At 35.4% G+C, this 26,154-nt stretch overlaps 2 protein-coding genes across 4 annotated transcripts; both read left to right on the top strand.

Moving 5' to 3' along the window:
• The first annotated feature begins 11,741 nt into the window (after window positions 1-11,741).
• LOC18596029 (nuclear poly(A) polymerase 4-like) lies at window positions 11,742-18,348 on the top strand. 3 transcript variants are annotated; one of them, XM_088807142.1, is made up of 13 exons: window positions 11,742-12,256; window positions 12,346-12,423; window positions 14,013-14,120; window positions 14,394-14,456; window positions 14,550-14,711; window positions 15,223-15,336; window positions 15,462-15,524; window positions 15,608-15,937; window positions 16,016-16,180; window positions 16,312-16,756; window positions 16,835-17,085; window positions 17,562-17,638; window positions 17,742-18,348. In XM_088807142.1, the coding sequence occupies exons 1-13, from the start codon at window positions 12,122-12,124 to the stop codon at window positions 17,767-17,769; spliced, it is 2,019 nt and encodes a 672-aa protein (XP_088663268.1). In that variant the 5' UTR covers window positions 11,742-12,121; the 3' UTR covers window positions 17,770-18,348. The 3 variants fall into 3 exon arrangements, with proteins under 3 accessions (XP_088663268.1, XP_007024324.2, XP_007024323.2); XM_007024262.3 differs by having other exon boundaries at window positions 11,744-12,256; window positions 16,312-17,085; window positions 17,745-18,348; XM_007024261.3 differs by having other exon boundaries at window positions 11,745-12,256; window positions 16,312-17,085.
• Window positions 18,349-19,091: 743 nt separating this feature from the next.
• Window positions 19,092-25,146, top strand: LOC18596028 (hexokinase-2-like). The gene is made up of 9 exons (XM_018123410.2): window positions 19,092-19,742; window positions 20,243-20,393; window positions 20,479-20,661; window positions 20,978-21,052; window positions 21,213-21,368; window positions 21,540-21,638; window positions 21,733-21,863; window positions 23,787-23,868; window positions 24,554-25,146. Exons 1-9 carry the CDS (start codon window positions 19,471-19,473, stop codon window positions 24,899-24,901), a joined length of 1,497 nt encoding a protein of 498 aa, XP_017978899.1. The 5' UTR covers window positions 19,092-19,470; the 3' UTR covers window positions 24,902-25,146.
• The last annotated feature ends 1,008 nt before the right edge of the window (window positions 25,147-26,154 follow it).

The following is a 26,154-nucleotide window of genomic DNA, read 5'->3' as shown; positions in this document are numbered from 1 at the left end:
TGATGGTTGCGGATTTTATAGTTAGAAACTCTATTGGTGGCGTGGTACTCATGGGTGCAAAAAGGATGTTACACAACTCGTGTTTCTGATGCAGAATTGAGGGATGATACATGGGCGATGATGATGTGTCTAGAAAGTAATATTATGCTTGATGAGATACAAGTCAACAACCTTTTAGTGGCTAGATGGATTTCAAGTAAAAATTTCAAGGGGACTTTAGGTTTATTAGTAGAGAATTGTGCTATTTTTTTGGAAGAGATGGCAACACAGATTGTGAAGCATGTGCTTAGGATAAGCAACATGATGGCTTAAATGGTAACAAAGTTTGCCAAAGATATGCCAATAGATCAATTTATATGGAGGGATGCTTCTCTCATACCAAACCTACTTATAGATTATGTAATTAAAGATGCCTTGTTGATCAATTGATTAAAAGGTGTGTGGGTTTAAATTTGGTTATTTGTAATGCATGATTAGCCTATGAATTCTTTTTTCCTTATCATGGTCCTTTTCCCACTGGGATTTTCCATGATAAAATTTTTAATGAGGCTCATCTTTCATGCTTTATATAATATTGTGAGTGATAATTGTTGTATATTATGTAAAGTCGCTCATATTATATTGAAGTTAATGAGGTAATGAAGTATTCATCTTTCTTTTAAAAAAATCTTTTGAGATGATTGGTTACCTTATTTAACATAATATCAAAATTCTTGAATTCAAATTTCAAAAAAGATTTTACCCTTTTTCAATATTTTTGTTACTTAAATTTTTATTTTTTGTTATGTTTAATTAATTTTTTATATTTTTGTTTTAACTCAAGAGAATAAAAATCTTTTGCCCCACTTCTTGTCTTTTTTTATGCCCAACTTTTATAAAGTGAAATGTGTCCTCTCATTAATACTAGTATTAAAATTAGTTTGGTTTCAATTTAAAAAAAAAAAATCATTGAATTTTAGTAATTGTAGGGTAAAATCGTTCCTCTATATGAGGAGGAGAGTTCTTTTCTTCCATATTTGGGATGTTGTAGATAGGGTGAGCTATTAACACCATAGAACATTCATCTTTATAACCCCACCCCATTCCCATACAAGTCCTTAATCATTAGAGAAGAAAGAAGACATTCCTCAAACAACCTTGCAAAGCCAAAATCTTAAAATAGAAAAAATAGTCTTGTCTCTCCTTGTCTAGCAAATCAAGTCCCTAAAGACCAATTTATAACAGACTCTTTCATAGAAACATAAGCCCACACCAAAAAACAAACAAAAAAGGCACATAAGAGAAAATATCTATAAGGAACAAATTGAAATAATCTTTAAATGAAAACCACAATATTGAAAAGAAAACTTATTCTTTCTTATTCAAACTAGAGAACAAAAATTAAAGATGAGAAACGAAAAGATTATGAAAAAAGAAAGGGGAAAAACAAGTTAGGCCATTCAATCTGAACATCCCAAAGACTCCTTAAAGCTAATCTCAACTATGTCAAAATCAATTGCAGCATTTCAATTTCAAGTATCCCACGGACCCTCTAATAATGTACTATATCTCTATAGATACCATCACATCGTTTCTTTTGCCAACGCCAACCAAGATACAGCCTAACTTCTAATATTGAGGAAAAGCACGATCCCTTGTCTTGACTTTCAGATTTAAGAGAAGGACATAGGCATCAAGATGCTGAGTTCACCACACTTGCAGTGCCCAAACCTCTCAACCTTTACCAAAACCACTAATTTTTTCCCTAATTTCTTCATTCCTTTCTTTTACTTATTGTTCTAGTATTAGATTTTCTATCTCCCTAATATGCAGTAGCCTGAGATCTCTTTTTTTCTTCTCATACCCCACATTTCTCTAAATTTAGGTTTGGTTTTAGATTTAGGATTTTATATGAGTTTTTTTTGTTCAATGTAAACTATTCCAAAATTTTGAATATTTCTTCATAAAAAATGTTTCAGAATCTTTCTTTTGTTTTAAGAATTTCATTTTTTACTAAACAGCTCCTATCATTTGTAGTAATAAAAAGACACATGTCATGTTATAAAAGCTGAGGCATAAAAAAAGGCAGGAAGTGGGGGCAAGAGATTGTTGTTCTAACTAAGAACAATGTTTATAATTAATTTTTATTTGTGAAATATTTTTGTCATTTTATATTATATGTTATGTGAACATGTCAAATAATGATGTGACGTTATAACATGGATATATAGTAATTTTATTCTTCATATCAATACCACTAAAAGGACAACAATGGTTAGATAGAGAGAGAGAGAGAGAGAGGGAGAAAGAGAAAGAACAGTAGGGTTAGAGAGAGAAGTAGGAATAGGGAGCGAAACGTTTAGTAGGATCGACGAATCACTATTAGTAAGGGAAAAGAGGACCCGTGGGGGGTCAAGAAGTGGAAGAGCAGGCTTTTCTCAACTTTTGTGGGAAACTTAAGCATATACGTGGATTAGGGTTTCTTAAAGCAAGTTTTTAATGAGTATGGAGTCGTGGTTGATGTCTTTTTCCCAAGAACAAAAGTCAAAGTGGAAGCTAAATATGCTTTTGTAAGATTCAGGGAAATCAATGAGCTAAAAAGAGCTATCAAAAAGGGAAATGACAGGTGGATTTATGGAAGAAGAATTTGGGTATCTAAGGCGAAAATGCTTAGAGACAGCAAAGAGGTTCGTAATGTGAACAGTGTGAGAGAATTCACAAATGAGACGATAAATCAAAGGATGAACTTTAAAGAGGCTCTAACTAGAAACATCAATGAAAGAGAAGTGAGGACGCAGGGAAAAGTGGAAATGAATAAAGCTAATGTGAGTCGAGGGAAGGAAACCAAAAACATTGATGATTGTGCGAAGGAGGTCAAAACGATTCTTATTGAAAAAGATGAACTTAATTGGTTAGAATGTAGTGCACATGGTCAATTGAGACGACTTGTGTGTTGCAAATCTATCCAGAATTCTTTGTTTTGTTAAGCGGTCAACATCGGTGTTCGCCCAATCGGGGGTCAGTTTGTTTTAGTCTCGTTTTGGAACAAAGATGAGATCGAGACGCTTCTAAATCAATATTAGGACATCTTTGAACCATGGGTCATTTCCCTCTCTCCTTATAGTGCTGGGGAGAAGGTAAGAACATACAAAGTGCGGGTTAAAATTGAAGAAATCCCTCTTCACATATGGCATGAGGATGGCTTCAAGGCAATCGAGAATGTGTAGGGCAAGTTTATTCAAGCTGATCAGGATACTTTGGATAGATGGAGACTAGACTATGCTACCATTCTTATGGAGGTTAGATCCCTTCAAGATATTTTGCTTTTGCATCGATAGAGGTAAATGTGAAAGGTTTTCAAGTTAAAGCATTAATAAAGGAAGTATTGAGCTACGAGGCGATTTCGAGATGTGATGAACTATCTAGCGAACCATCTGGTGAGAGTGACCAAGGTTCGAAAAAAAACAAAGTGGGGATGGACAGAATGACAGAGTGTGTTAGAGAAAGGGTTCAAAGGTTGAGACAAAAAAGATTGAGAAAGGAAAAGTGGGTAAAGGGAGGGTAAAATCATATTTTCAAGTTGAAAAAGCTCCTAAGGGAGGCTTTTCAAATTCAAATTTTAAAAGGGGGATTATGGAAGAACAAAAGGGAATAACAATAAAGAGTATAGAGATCCAAGACCAACTGGTAAAGGACGAAGGTATGGAGAGTGTCAAATCAAATATAGAGGGAAGAGAACAGTTGGGCCTATTAAATAAAACAAGCCCAATCATAAAAATGGTAGCAAAAAAAGTAAGAGCCCAAATCGTAAAACCGTGTGGATCAAATGTTTGCAATCAAACTCATGGATCAGATGAGGAAGAGGGAACATATCAAAATGAGTTAAAAAATGAGACAAGGGGCCAAAAGTGGTAGAATGGAATACGACAAAAGATAGGGGTAAGGCTAGACCAAGAGAAAAATCTGATGAACGGTTTGCAGTGGAGAAAATAATAAAGATGCTGAGGGAGAAAAAGAGGGACAACTTAAGCAAACAAAAGTCACATTCAAGGAAAGAAGAGAACAAGATCAATCGATGCTTTCAATTAAATAAATTGAGGCTTCTCAGGTTGCTAGAAAAATGGCTTCTATCGAAGAACCAGGATTTAGAGTTAGAAGGAACAAAGGAGTCTTTGCAAAGCATTGATGGAAGAAAAACAAAAAAGAAAGCTTGTGGGAAAATCAACAAAGCAATTGAGGGGAAAAGTAAATGCAAAGTAAAATCAAAACTCAAAAAAATGGAATGGTTATTCAGAGGCAAGAAATGTGGGCACAAACTTTATGCGGAGGATGATAAAGAGGAAATGGGGCTCTTGGGAAATTAGATGCTAGGCACTAGTAGTACCATATTGAGACAGAGAACAAAATCAAAAAATGAAAAAGGTCAAATAATAAGATTGAAAAAAACACAAAAGGGCAAAATAGGATGAAAATGAGCATCTCGAATGACGTTGGCAAAGATGTTAGTGTGGTTGTGTCAAAAATTTCAGAGAGTGATGAGGATGCAGAGGTGGGCGAAGTGGATAACGACAATGAAACTGGACTAATTTTTGAAATGAGTAGATTAATGGGGTTCGAGTTCATTAAAAGAAAAGAGGAAGTTCTGAACTATTTTGCAGACATGGAGAAATATAGGGCCAAAGGGGCACCCAATATGTAAGTGTGTTGTTTGCTGCTAGTTTTGTATGGCATTTTTATAAAATGATTATAATCTCATGGAATGTTAGGGGATTAGGTAGAACTGAAAAAAATAGGCGGTGAACAATGTTGTGAATAGCCAGAGGCCGGATATGATTTTAATTCAGGAGTCGAAGTTGCAAAGAATTGAATGGAATTTTTATGAGAAATTGTGGGGAACCAGAGGGGACAAGATCAGTGGAAGTTTTATGGCTTCAATGGGAAAAGCAAAGGGTTTAATTAGTATATGGCATGATGATTTCTTTCAAGTGTGCGAACAGATCCATAATCGACATTTCCTTGTGGTTATTGGGAAAGTAACGGAGGTGGAAAAATGCTATGGCTTTATCAATATCTATTACCTGAATGAAGAGAGTCTGAAACAAAATCTGTGTGAAGAACTAGAGCAATTGATGAGAAGCAAAAACATTTTATGGTGTTTGGGGGAAGATTTCAACATCATAAGAAACGAGCAAGAAAGGTTGGGAAAAGAAGGAATTAGGAGACTTGAAGAGAAGTTTAATGAGTTTATTAATAATCTTGCACTAGTTGATTAAGAATTGACAAGAGATAGGTACAAATGGTGCGATTTTAGAGATGGTTGGGCTTTTAGTAGACTCAGTAGGTTTTTATTAGAGATTGATTGGCTTCATATTGAACAAGGACTGATTCAAAGTTGTCTTTCGAGTTCACTTTCAGATCACAATCCCATTGTTCTAAGGATAACTTCCTTCCGATAGGGGCTTAGGCCTTTCAAAATGTTTAATTATTGCCCTGATCAGAAGAGCTTTCAACAGATCGTTACTCAACATTGGAATAGGAACAAAACAAAGAATGGGGAATAAGCTAAGCTATGGGATAAACTGAGAGACTTAAAGTCAGTAATTAAGGAGTGGCAAACAAAGAAAATAGGATATGCAAGAAAGCTCATTCAAAAAATTGAAGAAGAATTAAAATCTTTGTTGACTGACAGTTAAGAAAAATTTATCCAGGATGATACAAAGCGGGAAATTGTGCAAAAGAAGGTTGAGCTATGGAGGTTGTACAGAACGGATAAAGTTGAATGGAGGTAGAGATCGAGGTGCAAATGGGTTCAAGAAGAAGATTGCAACGCAAAGTATTTCCATGCCATCACTTCAGTTGGAAGAAGGACTAATTTAATTGAAAAAATCAAGTGGGGGGATGAAGTTTATGATAAACCGTAGGAAGTTAAAGAAGTAATTGTTAATCATTTTGAAAACCATTTTGCTGAGTGAGAAGTGCTTGATCTAAGAGAAATGGGATGTCAATTTAAAACCTTAAAAATGGAATTAATGAGGTTGCTTGAAAGTCCCTTCTCAAATAAGGAAGTTTGGGATACAATTCTAAGCTGTGATGGTGAGAAAGTGCCAAGATCAGACGGTTATAACATGAAATTCTTTAAGAAATAATGGTGTGCAGTTAGGAAAGATGTGATCAATTACATGACAAAGTTTTATAAGAACAGAAGATTAGGCAAAGGAGTTAATTCTTCTTTCATCACTTTGATCCTAATGGTTCAAAGTCTAACAGGTTTGAATGAATACCGACCAATAAGCTTGGTTGGATGTGTGTACAAAATTGTGACTAAACCATTGGCTAACAGAGTGAGAGGTGTGCTATAAGAAATCATTGGTAGAAAATAGTTTGCTTTCTTGCGAGGTCCATAGATTATGGATTTCTCTCTTCTTGCGAATGAGGTAGTTGATGCACTCAAAAAAGGAAACAGGGGATTGGTGTTCATGATTGATTTTGAAAAAGCGTATGATTGTGTTAATTGGAGTTTTCTTGATTTGATAATGAGGAAAATGGCTTTCCGTGATCGATGGAGGCTATGGGTTAAATAATGTATTAGCTCAGCTATGGTATAGATCCTTGTGAATGGATCTTCAACGAAACAATTTAAAATGAAAAAAGGTCTTCGTTAAGGATGCCCCATTTCTCCTTTCTTATTTATTATCATTGTGGAGGTGCTAAGTTGTATGCTCAATAGGGCTAAAACAAAGGGAATATGTAATGGTGTGGAAATCGAGAAACAAGGTCTTATTATATCTCACCTTCAATTTGCAGATGACACACTCTTTTTTTGTAACAAAGAGTTGGAAAAGTTGATGGCTATGAAAAGAATTTTGAAATGCTTCCAGAGTGTATCAGGACTTAAAATAAATTATCAAAAGAGCCAGCTATTGGGCATTGGTATAAATGAACAGTTGGTCAATAAGTGGGCGAAAATTATGAATTGTAGAATGGGAAAGCTCCCATCTACCTATCTTGGGTTACCACTAGGTGTTAATCACAACTCAATGATTTTCTGGAACCCAGTTATCGAAAAGGTCGGAAGCATACTTTTTGGTTGAAAGGCAAAATCCTTGTCCCTAAGAGGTTGTATAACTTTACTAAAATCAGTCTTGGCAAAACTCCCCAATTACTATATGTCTTGTTTTTATCTGGCAAGAGGTGTGAAGAATAAAATTGAACAATTGTAGCAAAAGTTCCTTTAGGGTGACACTAAGGAAAAAAAAAGAGTGCATTATATCAAGTGGGAGGTGGTTAACAACCACAAGGATTATAGAGGGATCAGAATCGGAGATTTGGGTATTTGGAACAAAGCCATTCTCAACAAATGGATTTGGACGTATGGAAACGAAAGAGGGAGCTTATGGAGGGAATTAATTGTAGACAATACTAGTAGTGATTCATCCATTCTCATGCCAAACACGAGAGTTAATAAAAACTTTTCTTGCCATTGAAAGAAAATTATTAGTCCTCTGCTTATGTTTAACAAATTTTTCTTGCAGGTCATTTCTAATCATGGTTTTGCAATAGGTAATAGAGAAAACATAATGTTTGGACTGACGAATGGATCGAAGGTTGCATTATTGGTGAAAAGTTTCTTAGGATTTTTTCACTATCGATAAATAAAACTGGTAAAGTGGTTGATTTTGGAAAATGGTCCAGAAATGTATGGATATGAGACATTTCTCTGCGTAGGTGTCTATTTGATTGGGAGAAGAGTCAATGGTACGCCCTTGGAGACACTTTGAAAGAGGTTCAACTTAGCAAGAAAATGATGGATGTTCTTGTTTGGAAATGTGAAGTTAGTGGTAGGTACTTACCTAAATCGTTCTGTCAAATTCTTACCAACTTTGACAAAGATGAAAGGAAAATATGGAAAGATGTATGGTCTGGTACGGCACCTCACCGAACAGAAGCTTTTGTCTGGCAACTTCTTTATGAAAAGATTGGTGTCAAAGCGGAACTAACAACCAGAGGGATGTTTCATGAATCCTCTGATTATGTGTTTTGTGTAACTTAGAAAAAGAAACTTGTTGTCACTTTTTCACCATATGCAACAAAACTTGGAAGATATGGGGAATGTGGTGTAAACTGTTCAACATCAGTTGGATAACCCTAGGGTCAATTATAGCTTTCTTTGAGGCTTGGAATAATTGTTATGTTGGATAGTACAATATTAGATTGTGGAAACTTGCTTATTTTGCAATTGTTTAGATAATTTGGAAGAGCAGAAACAAGGTAGTTTTTAAAAGGAAAAAGTGGGATAATAAGGAATGTTAGGAGCTGATGCAGTTCAGAATCGCCTCACGGGCCAATGCAAAATGGCCAAAGGATTACGAGTCTATCTCTGATATTTTCATCAATCCCTCGGCAGAAAGCTATGCAAAAATGAAACAAAAACAAGTAAGGAAAAGAATTAAATGGGCTGCTCTAAAACAAGGATTTATAAAATTCAATGTTGACGGCTCTACAAAAGGATGTCTTGGACTAGTTGGAATTGGAGGAATCTTGACGAATGAGTTCGGAGAGGTGAAGATCAGTTTCTCCAAATCGATAGGTATTACTGACTCCTCCCAAGTTGAAATTATGGCTGTGAAAGAAGCGATTATGAGTTTTTCTACTTCGAAATGGAAAGATAGTCATCATCCGATTGTTGAAAGTGATGCGATTAATATCGTTAACTAGGTTCAAAAACGAGGTTTGGTGCCTTGGAGGCTACACAAATGGGTGATTCTAATAGAAAGAATCGGGGAACAATTAGGGCCTTAGGAGATAAGACACATTTTACAGGAAGCAAACCAGGAGGTTAACAGGCTTGCCAAGAATGCAGCAAACCTCAGTTCTTCAACATTATGTATGTACTAAAATGATGGTAGGGCTCGTTGCTAAGAAGGGAGATTTGTTTGATGATGTACAAGGTATAATTGACGACTCTGTGTTCTTCACCCCTTCCCCCTCTGCAGGGGGCTTGGTGTTTGGGAATATTTTCTTGGGCTTTTGTGTCTTGTTTTAAGAGGAGGTTTGTGTTCAATTTGTGATTGCCCACCCCTTTTTCTTTCTCTAAGAGTTTGGTGTTCTTTTGTTTATTGAAGGTTTTTTAGATGGTTAAGGGCATGAGTTTTGATTAGGGCACTTTGAAAAATAGGGATATACCAGTCAAATCTTTGTTTGTCTTGTTACGTTTGGTGTTTGGTTCTTCTTTCAGGGTAGTGATCATTTTTCACACCCATTTAATGATACTCGATATTATTAAAAAAAAATCAATAAGACTAAAAATGAGTATTAATAAGTTTTGATTACGAAGGAAACCCTAGCAAAATCGATAGAGCAACATAAAAAACCATTCAAATCGAAATTGACCAATTTGGTCAATTTCGATCAATTATAAGTGTTATAATCCAACAACCCAAGATGATGTTTGAATGGCCATTAATTAGAAAATATCCATTCGACATTTACTTAGGCTTTGAATATTTACTCATGCTATTGAATGGCCAACAAACTAAGATACCAGGTAGTAAATGTTTGAATGGTCATCAATTAGCAAATGCCCTTTCAGCATTCACTCATGCTTTGAATATTTACTCATTGATCATCCCTTATCAATACTTTATCTTGGTTTTGAGACTGGCGGTGGCCAACTAGGAATGCTCAAACGGCTCGCGAGGAGGCGATTTGAGCTTGATTAACTGGTGCCTAAACTAGGACTGATTAACTGACCAAATTTGGGCCAACGATTAGTAATGGCAGTTAGTCATGTGATTATAATCTATCATTGCATAGTCTTAAGTTTTAAATATTATGTGGATATAAAATAATTAATAGTATTTTGACTAATAACAGTTTGTCAATCATTAATCATAAAAGTGTGTTTAATATAAAATAAAAACATGAAAGTTTAATTAAACTAGAATAACAAAATTTTTTTAAAATTTTTTAAAATAATTATTTTTTTAAATATTACATTTTTAAGTTATTTTTCACTCGTAAGTTACTACATCTCTTTTATATTTGAGTTCGTATGCAAGCTTATTAATTATTTACTCGATTTACACATCCAAAATGCGTTAAAATTTACATTAAAATATTTAGACTCTTTTAAGTTTTAATCAAAATTTTTCATGAATTTATTAGTTTTCAGATAGACAATGAAATCCAAAAATATAAATATCGTTAATAAAAAATATAAAAAAATTAAAATATTTTTTTTCCCAAACAGTGTGACCGATCATTGCATTTCTATTAATCAGTCGACTACCCCATGGCATGTGCTTCCTAAGGGAGGGGAGTGCCCTTTGGAGCACTAGATCTAAGGAGCTCTGATCAGTGCTCCCTCTCCTCTCCTAGCTTGAATTTTTTTTAAAAAAAATTATATAATAATAATTTTTAAAATTAATAAAAAATTAAATTATTCTTTTAATATTATCAATACTAATGAAATTATTAATAGTTGATTAACTGTTAGATTTATGTATTTAGTAAAAAATATTATTTTAAAACTTAATAAATTTGCATAAAATTTCGACTAAAATTTCATAAATTTTAGATATTTTACCTTAAAATTTAAGTGATGTTAGAAGCGAAATGTTGTGGTTAGTCGCCGGTTTTTCTTCTGCGTGTCATTTGCTCTGGAGCTCGTGCTGTGAGTTCGTATGGAGCACGCAATGGTTGACTAGGTGCACGTTTCGAAACAACGACATCTTCTGGGGTCTGGGCAAAGGGATCTTCACCGGAAATATCGTTCTCTTTATTATACAAAATACTTTTATTATTATCTCTCCAACTTTGTAGAAAAATCTCCAATTATTTACATTTAAACCAAGTATAATATACTTAATAGTTTTATTAATTTTTCCTCCATCTAGCGGAAAAGACTTTTAATTTGGCATCTATAGAAATTCAAATATTATTAATTTTGTTGAAGAAAAATAAATGTCCTTACATTTTTCAAGTTACACAAATGATTTCTGATTAGATGCACTACTATTATACATTCGTAGGCTTCTGTCTTTGGTACAAGTGAATATTAGGTACTAACAATTGATAACACATTTGGTTAGTGAAATGAAATAATTATTTTATGAAAATATAACAGAATAGAAATAATTGTTATATAAATGGGTTTATGAAATAAAATGAATAGCAAATAAAGAGTTTTGATTTTAGGTACTTAATAGTTAGAGTGCTGGTGTATCGTGTACGTATATAAGGTTGTCAGGTTTGAATTTGCCGCCTTAGCTGCTGTTGTTGTCCGAAGATGATCTTGAGCATTGTTGTATTAGTTGCCTTAGTGTTTGTGCAATCAGACTTTTGATTTAAAAATTAAAACAAATAAAGAGTCACAAATTAACAAAAGAAGGTTTGCAACTCATACGCATGAATGTTACTAAGAGACGTAGTAACATGTGCATGGCCTGAAATTTGAATCCTCATTTGCAGATTTGGTATTTGGGAGATTTTCCAATTCGGCTTAAACGAAACAGAAAGAGAGAGCCGCCGTGTCAAAAAGGAGAGGAGGCGTTCAATTCTTTATACAATGTTGGTTAACGTGGCATATTCAGAACCCTGGATTTCGACTCGGATGATGATGATGTGGCACCTCATCTATCCGTACACCGGACCTGATCTCCTGTTAGCTTTTAACCTGAGATGAACCCGGTCCATCCCCCCCGAATTCGTAAAACACAATCCAAATCCAATCCGAAATAGGGAATAATATATATATATATAAAACCACGGATTGTGTTCGTCGTTTTCCTTTTTAAAACCCCGGAAAAATCAACCCTTCTCCCGCTACCGCCCCCCTTCTCTCTCTCTCTGAGACCTCTTCTTTAAGGGCTCATTCGCCTCCTCCGTTAAGCTTTCTCTTCTACTTTTGGTTTTTTGTTTTTCCCCTTTCAAAATTTGTCCTTTCCGAATTTTACATCAATTTCCTGTTCTTTGATTTGCTTGATCCAAGAAATTTTCTTTTGTTTTTGGATTTTCGTCCAAAGCTAAAGTTTTCGTTGTTGAGCCGTTCAAGAATCGAAATCGCTTATATTTTTTTCATTTAAAAAAGAGTAGGGGTTGTTTTTTTGGCGGTAAATTGATAGATAGATAGATAGATAGCGAGATGGTGAGTTCAGAGGGATTGAGTGGTTCGACACCGCCGGTGGCAGCGCCAGTGAAGCAGTACGGTGTAACAAAGCCGATATCAATGGCAGGTCCCTCCGAAGCCGATATACAAAGAAGTCGTGAATTGGAAAAGGTATGCACCTGGAAATATTAGATTTTGTTTTGGGATATTTTTAATTTATTTGTTGTCTTGTGTTTATTTGGGTGCAAAATTGTTGACAGTTTTTGGTGGAAGCTGGGCTTTATGAGAGCGAAGAAGAAACTGCAAAGAGAGAAGAAGTTCTTGGTCGAATTCAAGAGGTAATTGCATGTTCTCTTTTTTTTTTTTTTGGAGAAAATTATGTTTTTGTGAAATTCTCAAAGTTGCATCATGCGAGTGTTACTTAGAATGCTATGTTAAGAAAATGTTGATTTTTCTTTCGACTATTTCTGTGAATGCAGCATAGTTGATTTAACAAATTAGGTCAAAAAATAAAGTATGAAATAAATGAATCTGAAAGTTTTAGTGTTGGGTTCTTGTATTTGGGATCTGATGTCGCAGCAGTGCATGCTTGTTTGGTTCATAAGATATGATTGTATGGGATAACTTCTTATTTAATGCTATAGTTGCCAGTATTTCGTCTCTAGTCTTTAGATAGAAGATTGGGAAGTAACCTAGTTAAGATATTCTATATTGTTAGGTTTGTGTAATCGTGTTAAGCATATGTTTAAACTTTAAGTATGACGTGAACCTCAGGGTTCTCGTCAGTGAGCTCTCTGTGAGTAACTACTGAAAAATATTTAGTGAGCCTGATTGAAACAGTTTGAATTCAGGTGTCTCTATTGATATTTCTCACTGACCTGTTGGAGTATATGTTATTCATGTTTATCTAGAATGCATTATGCCTAGAGGGCTTAACTTCAGCAGGTTCTGGGATGGTGCTCGTAAATTTCAGTTATTATGGTTAGTGAGCATAGTTAATTAACCGTGAGATTTTTTATAACCAAACCTGATAGTCAAATTATAAATGGATAAATAATGTGGAACACACTCACAAGAACTTCAAATATGACCTATATTCATCCTTCCCGTATACATACTGCTAGCTAGAGCTGTTTATTTTGCGGGCTAGTAATTTATACTACTCTAAGCACTATGATAATGATGTCTGTATTTTGATTAAGCGTAATGGGTGTCCTGAGATAGATTCAATGTTATTTTATCAGTTGGAATGTTATAGTAAAAATGAATCAGATATTTATGATTTTTCATTCATGTTTGCCTTAGAAAGCCTGTTGAATAACCTACTCTGTGGTTTCAACAGTTATCTACCTGACATGGATAAGTTGAAAATATAGAAAAGAAAAAGAAGAAAAGGGTAAATGCACATGTGGAGTTATTAAATGGTTGCTTTCTGATATAGTAATCATCTTTGAAATGGTGTGTTTGGATATTTCAACTCTTATCTCAAGTCTAAATTTTCGCTGTGTTTGAGTTCGTTGCTTTCCATTAACTGGTTGTTTGGGCTGATGCCCCATCTATTTATCAGACATTAGGAGGTGGTGTAACTCTCTAAGTTCATTTTCTTTAAAAATTTTGCCTCCTAAAAACCATTTTTACTAGCACTTGATGGTTTTATCTCTCTTTAGTTTCTGCTAAAAAGAATTCTACAATTTTCTACTGTAGGCAGCTATCTAGATTATTTCCCCTCTAAATTAAATCTAAACCATATTTTCCAGTTACAAAGCTCTGAAACAAGGGTGAATGACCTACCTCAAAACGCATTTTTGATGTTTTTCTGCTATCCTGCGTGCACTAGTTTAACCTGTGTTTGACGTGTCTGTGCTGGTTTGTATTGTTGCTATGACATTTTCACAGTTTTGGTAACATCTCTTTTTATTATGTTTAGATTGTAACAGATTGGGTGAAGCAACTTACTCGGTTGAGGGGTTACACAGGTCAGATGGTTGAAGATGCAAAAGCAGTCATTTTAACTTTTGGTTCTTATCGACTTGGGGTGAGTGTCTTATCTTTTTCTTTCTCTTTTACACTGCATACCGTATTCAGACTTCATTAACTATATTTCATTGGAATCTTGTCTTTAGCATCACGTTGTTGTTGTCTGATTGGCTTACAGCATACTGATTTACTAGGAACATGTCTGCTATTTTTAGTAAAGCATTATCATTTAATCTGTAATTTACATGTTCGATATACAGTACATTGCTTAAGCTCTGTAATTTACTTGTTTTGTATACAGATATATTGCTTAAGTTTATTGTTTTGATAGGTTCATGGACCTGGCTCTGACGTAGACACTTTATGTGTGGGACCATCCTATGTGAACCGAGAGGTAAGTACGAATTTGTTCATGGCTGTATTGATTGATTTATGAATTCTAAAATAATTTTATTCACGTATCTAGACATTTTGCTGTCTTAACCAGGAAGATTTCTTCTTTGTATTGCACAACATCCTGGCAGAAAGGGAAGAAGTTACTGAGCTACAACCTGTTCCAGATGCTCATGTCCCTGTAATGAAATTTAAGTTTGATGGAATATCAATTGACCTTCTTTATGCAAGCATCTCTCTTTTGGTTGTGCCTCAAGTAAGTCTAAATCACCTTTTATTTCCTTAGTTAAAAATTCTATTAGAGGTATCTGTTTCTGTACAAATGTAAAGCAACTTTTAGCGCCTTGTTTTTCGATATCTCTGCTCAAGCAATTTTAAGAATTGTATTTGTGGAAGATTTAAAAGTGCTGCTCCTCTTTCCACCTCTCACTTTCATCTTGTGTGTGAGCTTTTAGTGTTTTGCTTTTCTGTCTGTGCATCTGTTTGTCTCTCTCCCTCTCTGGTTGATTCTTTTAAGCAACATATTAATGACTTCATATGAACGCTTTTTATGTCTTTTTGGTGCATTTTTCTTGGTTAGTTTCCTCCATGACGTAACATGTTGGGGAGGTTTTACTACAGTTTTATACTAGGCATGTTTAATTTGTTTTAAATGTAGCACATTTTTTTTTATTTAGATCTTTTTTGTTTGATTTTGTTTCTCCCAGGTGAAGACTATTCTGATTTTTATCTAGTTTATGTATTTGATGAAAGCTTGCTGTGGACAGGATCTTGACATCTCTGATGTGTCGGTATTGTACAATGTTGATGAGCCTACCGTTCGAAGTCTTAATGGCTGCCGGGTTGCAGATCAAATTCTGAAACTAGTTCCAAATGCTGAGGTGAAGGGTGCCTTATTACATACCTGATTTTTACATTTTAAAGGTTTGGTTTGTTTTCCTGCCTTTTAGGTAATAGTTGCTTGTTTGACTCTTTTGCTAAGCTGCATACACTTTTAAATGTTTAGCATTTTCGCACAACACTCCGATGTCTGAAGTTCTGGGCTAAAAGGCGTGGTGTTTATTCTAATGTTAGTCCTCTTCCCTTAATACTTTTCGAATTATCATCATTTCTTCATTCTCTATTTATTTTAACATATATCTCCATTTTCAGGTGACTGGATTTCTTGGTGGTGTTAATTGGGCTCTTCTTGTAGCTCGAGTTTGCCAGCTTTATCCCAATGCAGTTCCTATTATGCTTGTTTCACGATTTTTTAGGGTCTTTACTCAGTGGCGTTGGCCAAACCCAGTTACGCTTTGTGCAATTGAAGAAGATGAACTTGGATTTTCTGTATGGGATCCTCGTAAAAATCCTCGTGATAGGACTCATCTTATGCCAATAATTACACCTGCCTATCCATGCATGAATTCTAGCTATAATGTATCTGCAAGCACCCTTCGAGTCATGACGGAGCAGTTAAAATATGGTAACAACATTTGTGAGGTAAGAGAATGGATATCAATTTCTCTATTTTAGTCTATAGCTAGATACTGCTCCTTACCCTATCTCTTCTAAATCCAGGAGATTCAGCTGAATAGAGTAAAGTGGAGTGCTCTGTTTGAGCCTTATTTGTTCTTCGAAAGCTACAAAAACTATCTTCAGGTTGATGTTGTTGCAGCTGATGCCAATGACTTGCGTGCTTGGAAAGGCTGGGTGGAATCCCGGCTAAGGCAGCTTACTTTGATGGTATATTTATCCCTTTATGGCATGGCATTTAAACTTTTTAAGTTTTGATTAATTGTGATTCTTCATGAAATGAAGACATTAGAGGTTTTTCTCTTTCTATCTCATCTGTGTTATAAATATATTATTTACAGATTGAGCGAGTCACTTATGGAAAGTTGCAGTGCCATCCTTATCCTCATGAGTATGTAGATGCATCTAAGCCATGTGCCTGTTGTGCCTTCTTTATGGGTTTACAAAGGAAACAGGGGGAAATAGTTCAGGAAGGTCAGCAATTTGATATACGAGGATCAGTTGATGAATTCCGGCATTCGGTAAGCATGTACATGTATTGGAAACCTGGGATGGAAATCCATGTATCGCATATTCGTAGAAAGCAGCTTCCGGCTTATGTTTTGCCAGATGGCTACAAACATCCTTGGAATCCACGGGTTACTCCCCACCATCAGTCTGATAAACTGTCCCATAACAATCATATTGCATGTACTGAATCTGGTGGGAAATGCCTTAAAAGGAAAAAGGATCCTGAAGGAGAAAATAATGAGCATAGTAAGCCGGAGAAACGGCTGAATCTTGATGGTAGTGAATCTGTTTCTCCTGAGATTATTAGTTGTGAGCTTAGCAGAATGTCTTCAGGTTGTTCTACATCTGATTTAGATGAAATGAATGGAGTTGCTGAAGGGAATGCATCATCTAATTCCAGCACTATCAGCTCTTGCTCAAATGAGGATATTGGGAATGAATCCAGTGAAGGGAGCAATGGAGGTGATAATGGGAGCATAGAAGGGATTACTATCCCAGCATCTTCTCAGAGTGATTCATGTGATGCAGATTCAAAATCTTCTTTGGAGGATGAACATGCTGATCACAACAGAGTATTTGAAGATGGATTACAGAAAGAGTTAGAGGTTTAGGATATAAGTTCCCTAACTTTTCCCCTAACTTTTGCTGATTTAATTGATCATTTTCTGTTTGGTTATCATTTCATTTTCCGTTGATATTTGAAGTCATTTTTTTTCTCAATAGGTTGCCTTAGAGTTCCTGAATTTAATCATTTCATTATCTGGTGGTTTTCTGCTCCATAATTGTTATGCTTGTTGTCACACTGCTTGTTTTTTCTGTCTGACTCATAGATCATGTAACCAAACAAGACGTGGAGAAACTGTGGACAGAGTAGTTGAAATCTTTTTGCCCTTGAAGAGATTATTTAATATGTTCTGACTGGTTTATGTACTGCAAGTTGGGCCGTGTTGTGATTCATAGATGAAAGGCTCACTAATTTAGGCTTGACTGGACAGTTTCTTTCTCTTGAATATTTTCCTCTGCTAAGTCATCACCTTTACCTAATCTATTTGCTTTTGTTCGTTGATTTTCTGATGTGAAGCCTAATGCCGCTGTTGGTGTGGTTCTCAAGTCCATGAATGAAGCTGACTCAGAAACTGTGCAGAATACCGTGATAAGGCATGATTTTGAAATTTTAAATGAGTTTGTCTTTTTGTGATCTATATGCAATGTTTTTCTTTATACCCGCTTCTTTTGGTGTTTTTTTGTTGTGTTTCAATAGCAGGTTGAATTTGACGTCAACAGCATGAGAGATAAGTTTATGAAACTGTTGTTGCGCAGAGGAAAGACATGGAAAGCCAGCAGTTCGGGTAAGTGTAATTTTAGTTGCTGGCTTTCATTATTTCTCTTTTTCAGGCACCTGTTCCTTGGTTCTATGTTTCTGGGCAAGAACCAGTTGGCAGAATCTAAACATCATCTGGGGTGTGGCTTTAGCTTGCTTCTCTGTGCAGTTTTTCGCTTATGTTGCCTGCTGTTCTGTTCTCTAGAGGGGAAAAAAGGGGAAAAGAACAAGAAAATGTCAAAAAAAGGTAAAAAACCAAAGAGAGAGAGAGAGAGTACCTGTTTTGGACAGGCAATGAAGTCTTGCATTATCTTGAGTGTGCTTGGCACAAACTCAGTGGAAAGGTATGGGATATAGGTGAAGAATTTTTCCAGGTTGTAGTGTGTTAGGGTGTCTCTAGGAGGGTTCTTTTATATGGAAGGAATGGTTGAGATGTGATGTGTAATGGTATTCAAGGCCTAACTCTATGCAACTTTTAAGTAGTCTCTGCTACCCGCCATGTCATGTATTGCAATAAAATTATATGGAACATCTCTCTTTTCTCTCATTCTTGGCAGAAGCGTGTTTTTAGTTACTAGAATTTCTTTGAATGCCACTGTAAAGCTGGCTTTGGTGGTTTTTCCTACCATTCTCATTGCCTGGTGAATGGGGCTTTTGCTTTGATTCTTGGTCTAAAATGACAACAATTAATTCTTGCCCAACTCAAATCCCAATTTATTTATTTATTCTAGCTTCTAACGTAGCAGATAGATCTACGAGCAATTCGTGTTCACGTTTAGCACCACAGCCGGACATGTCGAGGATTGACTCCTCGTAGAAGCTTTTATATTATATCTCTTCCATGAAATTCTGATTCTCTATTGTCAATAATAATAATAATAATAAAAGGATAACAACAAGGATTCAACTTTTAAATATTTGTTTAATCTAATAAGCGAATGCAAGATGTTTATCCTAATCAAATATGAGATAACCAAAGTGCAGATAAATAAATATCAAAAGGAAATTTTAATTAAGTTTTTTGTTTGAATTTTTGGGTAAACAACAAGGAAAGGTAAAATATTAAACAACTCTCTGCACGTAAACATGGAAGAAAAGCATCAAAAGAAAAACCGAAGTACCGAAGCAAAGTCCTGTGGTAAAATCTTCTAGAAAGTCAATGCTAAACTTCACCTTTTTTCCTCTTTCTTTCTTTTTTTTTTTTTTTTTTTTAAAATACCTACGGTGTAGTTACCAAATAGACACGTGTACTCATGACCCCTTGGGTTAAATTTACAGTCTCCTCACTTGGATGAACCACCATAGCTCTCTGACAGAAAAGCTATAAAAACCAAAAAATAAAAATAAACCTTTACGAACAAAACAAACCCAAAAACACTTGCCAAAATTGACACCATTTTCCTGGCCTCTCTCTCTATTTCTCCCTCCATTCTCTAGGCGAACGCAAGATCTTTGCTTTTTGTTTACTTTTGATTTCATTTGTTCTTTAATCACACAAATTCTAATCTAGATTCAACAACCATTCACTGATATAAATCACATAAATGCAAATTCCCATTTGTGATTAAATAAAAAAAAAAGGGTTTCTTTTATTTTGCAAGATCTTTTCTTTTTCCAGTTTTTTTTTTATTATAAACAGAAAGAAATTCCATTTTTTTGGGGTGGGAAAATGGGCAAGGTGGCCGTTGGGGTGGCGGTGGTGTGTGGGGTCGCGGTGGCAGCGGCAGCAGCGGTGGTGGTTCATCGAAAAATGAAGAAGTCAGGGAGGTGGGTAAAAGCAATGGAGATAGTTAAAGAGTTTGAAGAAAAGTGTGGGACCCCGATTTGGAAGCTGAGACAAGTGGCTGATGCCATGACTGTAGAGATGCATGCTGGCCTTGCCTCTGAAGGTGGCAGCAAACTTAAGATGCTCATCAGCTATGTTGACAATTTGCCTACCGGGTATTTCAATTTCTTTCCTTTGTTTTTAAAAATGTATAATTATGTGTTTACTTGATCTCTTTTGATTGGATTTTATGTGGGTGTTTGTCACTTATATCTAACGTGCATTAAAGATCAATGTTCAGTCATATATTGCTAATATATACGTCTATGTATGTATGCCCGAATATTTTGGCTCAGCTACAGCTAAGTCTTTGGTGGACCTTTTGTCAAACATATATTGGTATCAGTCAATATGAGGATGGCTGTTATTTGAGATTGCCTATGCGGGATCAAGTTCATGGCACTTGCTACATGTGGGACTCTCTACATATGTGCACATCTAGGAATTTATATTCTATCTGATCCACTTTGAAGATTCTTCTCTACATGGCTGGGGTGGATGAATGACATGTTAATATAACTATTTTTGTGTGTCTACTATTGATTCTCATATATTTAGGTGCTCCATTAGAGATTTAGTTGATTAGATTGTAATGTTTTTTCGTTTCCTGAATTAGGAATGAGAAGGGATTATTTTATGCATTGGACCTTGGTGGAACTAACTTCCGTGTGTTACGAGTGCAATTGGGAGGGAAGGGTAGTGGTATTGTCAATCAACAGTTTAAGGAGGTGTCTATTCCTCCAAGTTTGATGACAGGGACTTCAGATGTAAGTACTTCTGCTGTTAAAGAAATGACTGGAAACTAGTTCAGGCATAAGGTATCTAATGTCTGACAGGTGATCTTGATTGCAGGCACTATTTGACTATATTGCAGTAGAACTTGCAAAATTTGTAGCTCAAGAAGGCACAGATTTTCAACTAACTCCTGGTAGACAAAGGGAGCTTGGTTTTACCTTCTCATTCCCTGTGATGCAAACATCCATTTCTTCTGGAAGCCTTCTTAGGTGGACAAAAGGCTTCTCTATAGATGACACAGTCAGTACTAATTGCTCAGACTTATTTTCATACTTATTGTGCATTAATCTTTTTTCAAATTTTAAAGGTTGTAGAAGTTTTCCCAAAAAATTTGCCCATATATTTTGTCCCCTAGAAGTTAGTTTAACTAGGGTAATAATATATCAAAAAGGAATTTTAGAAGTATTTGATTTTTAAGAATTCATATATACTACTTCAAGGCATATCACTGTGCTTTGATTGCTTTATATAATTGATTAATGCAACTTCTCATACCATTTGCTCTTTTAATCCCAAGGTTATATTTCTTTTCTGTTCTTGGCTGCTGAATTAACAGGTTGGCCAAGATGTGGTAGCAGAATTAACCAAAGCCATGGAAAGGCAAGGCCTTGACATGCGTGTTTCAGCTCTGGTAGGTTTATGTTAAGGATTTTCTCTTTCAATGTTTATAGGTCCTTCTCATACTTTAATTTGATCAGTGAACCTGAAACAGAACAATTGTCTTGCTTTCATTATTATTATTTTTCTTTTCCCTAGGCCCTAGTGTCTTATTGCAACCATTTTGACTTTAGGTGAATGACACCGTTGGAACACTTGCTGGAGGTAGGTATACCAACAGTGATGTTGCTGCAGCTGTGATCCTTGGTACTGGATCAAATGCAGCATATGTGGAACGTGCACATGCAATACCAAAATGGCATGGTCTACTACCCAAATCAGAAGAGATGGTTAGCTTTTCTTTAATTGCTACTAGTAACTTTGTATGGCTTTGAGACTGTTCCTTTTTCTTTCTTGATGTCACAATTAAAAATCAATGAGAGATCCATGTAAGTTTGAAGAAGAACTGTTTAATTAGGTATGGGATGAATATTGAAGTTGCTGTTGATATTTGGCTGAAGGTTATCAATATGGAGTGGGGTAACTTTAGGTCATCACATCTTCCATTAACAGAGTATGACCATGCACTAGATGCTGAGAGTTTAAACCCTGGTGAACAGGTAACTGCATAATTTTGTGCTGTTCTGACTCCTTCGTCTTTGGCCTTCTCTTTAACATAATTTGTTTATCTTACGTTCGTTTGATTTGTCACAGATTTATGAGAAGATAATATCTGGTATGTATTTGGGAGAAATTGTTCGCAGAGTTCTGCTTAGGATGGCTGAGGAAGCTGCATTTTTTGGTGACATTGTTCCACCAAAACTTAAAGTGCCATTTGTATTGAGGTAATTTCCTCAACTGAGCTGTTTAGTTATTGAGCTGCATTTTTTCTATTTATTGAGCTGTTTCTTTTCAAAATTTTTCTTTGCTCTGGATATTGTATTTCCTTTTGTTTGATTCCAGTTAATATTCATCAACTGTACTCTACTTCTGTAGACTGGTTAACATTTTTTCTGTAGTGCTGTATGCAAATGTCTTTCACTATGTTTGCAATGAGAAAACTGTTATCAAACATATTGTTTGTCCTTGCAAAGAAAGGTCATTCCTAGAAAACATTTTTTCAGTGAGATTATGAGAATAATTAATTTGAACTTTGAAGGGATCTAGCTAGGTCGGTTCTTTCTATATTTGAAGAACAATATTAAATTTGAGTCAGTATATGTGAGGCTTTGCATAACCATCATCAAATGAAGTTGTATACCTTCGTAAGAGATGACATTTCTTTCACTGATTCTATGCTTATTTCTTTGAATCCATATATACGCAAATTACATTTCTTTTTAAAGCTACTCCCCCTATTCCCTTTTCTCAGCCACTGCATCTCAGTGGAACTGCTGGTAAAGCAGAAAGCAGACCGTCTAACCATACAATCAACATATGACCACCTCTTTAACCACCTTTGCATTGGATACTTCAACATCAACAATTAACTTTATTCATTATTTACACAAAAATGAACAATGACTTAGCTTGAAATACTTATGATGGGAAAATTTCCAATCACAAGGTCTACCGTTCAAACTTTTTTGAAAATAGATAATTGATGTTTTTTGTGTTTGACGCAAAAAGAGAGCACTATAGCTCAAATTTAGGATTGCCAATCCCCACTGCCTTTTAGCCCAAATGGCACATATGATTTCCTTTTATGCTATTAATAGAAAAAATTGCAAATGGAAATAATTTGTGGAAGATGGTTCCTACGGTAATTTTGTGTAAAGAAATCAAAAGGAGCAGGATAATGGTTTAAGTTTTTTCCCTTTCTGAAATGTGTTTAAATATGAAAATTCTCTCCTGTGAGTGAAGGGCAATTCTTTATTTATTGAAAATGTTGAATTGACGCAAACTATAGAAGTCAAAGGTTCAGAATGATGGATGAACCATCATTAGAAGTCTGCTATTTGGCATGATAGTAACAGTGGATGCTTTGTATTATCATTTCCACTGTATATGTTGTTGAGATTAAGTGTAATTTATCCTTATAGCTTGTAAATAGTCTGTGGAACAATTTCTTTGTCATCAGTGCTATGCTCTCCTTTCTCCATTTACTACCTTCACCGCGAAGCTAATAACTGGGTCTAAGGATGCTCTTCTAATCATCTAAACTTAAACATATTAGTCAACATTTTTCATCAGTGATTTTCAAAAGGTTATTTTTACTGTGCGATTTTGTAGTTGTTAAATTATATTTTGGTTAATGTATGCAAAAAGCCTACTTTGTGGCCAGCTGTTACCTTGGCTCCAGCCATCATGGTCTTCTTATGAAGTGTTTCTTATGTATTGTATCAAATGTCATTTGTAGTATGATTATTGCTGCATATAGCATTTAATAACTGCCACTGGTTGTTTACTCTTTTGTTACTTTATTTGGCAGCGTGGATGACTGTCTGACCTAATTTCGTTTTACTTATATACTTTGGAACTGCCACTGGTTGTTTACACTTTTGTTACTTTATTTGGCAGTGTGGTAACCATTGTCTGACCTAATTTCGTTTTACTTACATAATTTGGAATGATTTTGGAAGTGGTAAAGAAATGTTTTCTTTCACTAACCTTGGATTACTGTTCATGGCATGGGACACATTCACTTCTTCCTGTTATGTTTTGGACATTTTATCAGATATTATGGCCTTTTCTACACTGAAAGATGCACTTTTGTAATGTGTTCAAGATCTGCAGAATAGTAATATTTGAGTTTTGTTAACTTGCAGGACACCTGTCATGTCAGCAATGCACCAGGACACTTCCCCTGACCTCAAAGTGGTAGCGAATAAATTGAAAGATACTCTTGAGGTATATTTTAATCTTGTAAAATTCTCCAGATGTTACACTTGATCATCAAAACTTGTTTATTTCACATTTATTTTTGCCTGAATTTCTTGTTTGTTCATCATATCTCTTATGGAACTTTTTCGATTCTCTTCGAGAATTTCTTGGTCATGCATAATGTTGGTTGCACCCAATATGCAAGATCACATTTGCAACTTCCTCATGATTAAAATCGCTTCAGAGTTGATTTAGAGGACCTTTTGATTCTATGAACAGCTTCCTTAACATCATTAGCTTAACTTATCCTTGAAAAAAAAAAAATCACTGGCTTGAAGCTATTTTAGTAGAGAAGTGCAGAGAATATGTTTTACTTTCAACTTTGAAAGCTGATTAACACTCTGGGGTGGTTGTGATTAGAATTGAATTATTTGTTGTCTGTATTATCTTGTCTTGTGTCCTAAAGCAATAGATGGTGATATTTATGGCAAGTAGACTACTAGCAGCTGAACTGCTAGTCATTTTTTTATTTTTTGCTTAGCCAAAAGTGGAATTTTATATATATATCACTGATAAATACAGTGTTGTGGTAGCATTGAAGCTTCCCTGAAAGCATAACACCTGGATACACCTTGTGACATATGCAAATGTTAAGCCACTACATATATTGTGTTGTGTGTTTTAAGCCTGCTTGTATCTTTTCTGTTTCCAGATATCAAATACGTCTGTGAAGATGAGAAAAGTAATTGTTGAGCTTTGCAACATTGTTGCCACCCGTGGGGCACGTCTTTCAGCTGCTGGTATACTAGGCATTCTGAAGAAAACGGGAAGAGACACAGTCAAGGTAGGGGAGAAACAAAGAACAGTTATAGCTATGGATGGTGGACTATATGAGCACTATGCAGAATTCCGCAAGTGTTTGGAGAACACCCTAAGCGAATTGCTTGGAGAAGAGGTGTCTGAAAGCATTGTGGTTGAGCATTCAAATGATGGTTCTGGCATTGGAGCTGCTCTTCTTGCCGCTTCCCACTCACAGTATGTGGAAATGGAGGAGTCCTGAGAGCAGTAAGAACTGGTTCAGCCATTCTTTTTAAGTTATTTGTGAGAAATCTTACCAAACTTTTATCCTACAAAATTCTTTTAACCGGGAGATTAGCATTTTATTCCTTTCTCGATTAATTACTTTTGGGGCATTTATCGTAAAATCTTAAATAATTGCTTGCAAAGCTTGCGATGAGGTGAATTGAATGTATAAACGCAGGACCAGGAAGCGTGACCTCTTCCGCATCGGCCTGTGATTCTCTACATCTGTGTTTTTTAATTTCTTGCTTGTAGTCACCAAAGCTCACTGCTTAGGCATGAAAATAATTGTTAACCCTTTTGTCCTTTTTACACCTTGGGGTCAAAGATAATTTGATTGTCGACAATTGTTTATCATCCAACGTGAAACCATGCCTAGATCTCTGCCTTTTCAAACACCATTCATGGAGTATATTCTTCGCTTAAATTCGAGGTACAACTTGTCTAGTTGCTTGATGATTCAGCACATGCCTAGTGGTCGTGATTACATGTGAAATATGCCCGCCAAGGATAAACTTGTTTTCTTGGAGAAAATATATGGTCTATGAAGAAAATGTAAGATACTAAAGAATTATTCCTCATCTTAATGCTTACTTAAAGGGTTGAGTTTCTGGATCCAAGTTTTAGTTCATAGTAAGGCATGGAAATTATACATTCAGCTAATAGTGGGAACGGCTTAATAAGACTAAAAGTCAAGGTGGGAGGTTCACAATTCAACTAAGAATTAAACATGCATGAGTAGTGTCACCCTGCTTGGGAGAATTTTACAACAGCAAATTTCTTTGACATGGTGAAATTTTTATCATTGCATTTCACAAAATTCTCGTTGTAGAATTATAACTCGAATGTACTTAGAGTGGAGGAGACTTTTGTGACAGTAAACGACACGGCCGTGTCTTGGATTGTCCTTGGTGATGTTCGTATTGCCAGAAAATGACACCGGTTCGTCCGACAAAGATAGAATAAGAAGCAACCTTGGAATCATATGTATTTGAAAATTAAACAATAAAAGCAACATTTCATATTGTCAACACTTTTATTGCTCTTCAAATCAATGGCTTGGATGTCTTAATATGCTTCTCGTCTAATTCCCCACTTGCTTCATTTTTTCTTCTCTTATTGAATTTCTTTGATCTCTCTATATACTTCTTTATCAATGTTTGCTCTAATCTTCTATTAAATGGAAAAATTATTGTAAAAATATTCTAATTATTATCAAGAAAAACCATCCTA

Source organism: Theobroma cacao, chromosome 6 (assembly GCF_053813885.1).
Source record: "Theobroma cacao isolate CCN51 chromosome 6, ASM5381388v1, whole genome shotgun sequence".
Taxonomy (NCBI): Eukaryota; Viridiplantae; Streptophyta; class Magnoliopsida; order Malvales; family Malvaceae; genus Theobroma; species Theobroma cacao.
The sequence above is the reverse complement of the archived record's forward strand: the minus strand, read 5'-3'. Positions and strand labels throughout refer to the sequence as shown.

Bases quoted from the DNA above. Each gene is read 5' to 3' on its own strand.
- LOC18596029 (XM_007024261.3), top strand. From the start codon at position 12,122: ATGGTGAGTTCAGAGGGATTGAGTGGTTCGACACCGCCGGTGGCAGCG. The intron at 12,424-14,012 runs GTAATTGCATGT...TATTATGTTTAG, and splicing joins TTCTTGGTCGAATTCAAGAG to ATTGTAACAGATTGGGTGAA. The intron at 16,181-16,311 runs GTATATTTATCC...TATTATTTACAG, and splicing joins TAAGGCAGCTTACTTTGATG to ATTGAGCGAGTCACTTATGG.
- LOC18596028 (XM_018123410.2), top strand. From the start codon at position 19,471: ATGGGCAAGGTGGCCGTTGGGGTGGCGGTGGTGTGTGGGGTCGCGGTG. The intron at 20,662-20,977 runs GTCAGTACTAAT...CTGAATTAACAG, and splicing joins GCTTCTCTATAGATGACACA to GTTGGCCAAGATGTGGTAGC. The intron at 23,869-24,553 runs GTATATTTTAAT...TTCTGTTTCCAG, and splicing joins AATTGAAAGATACTCTTGAG to ATATCAAATACGTCTGTGAA.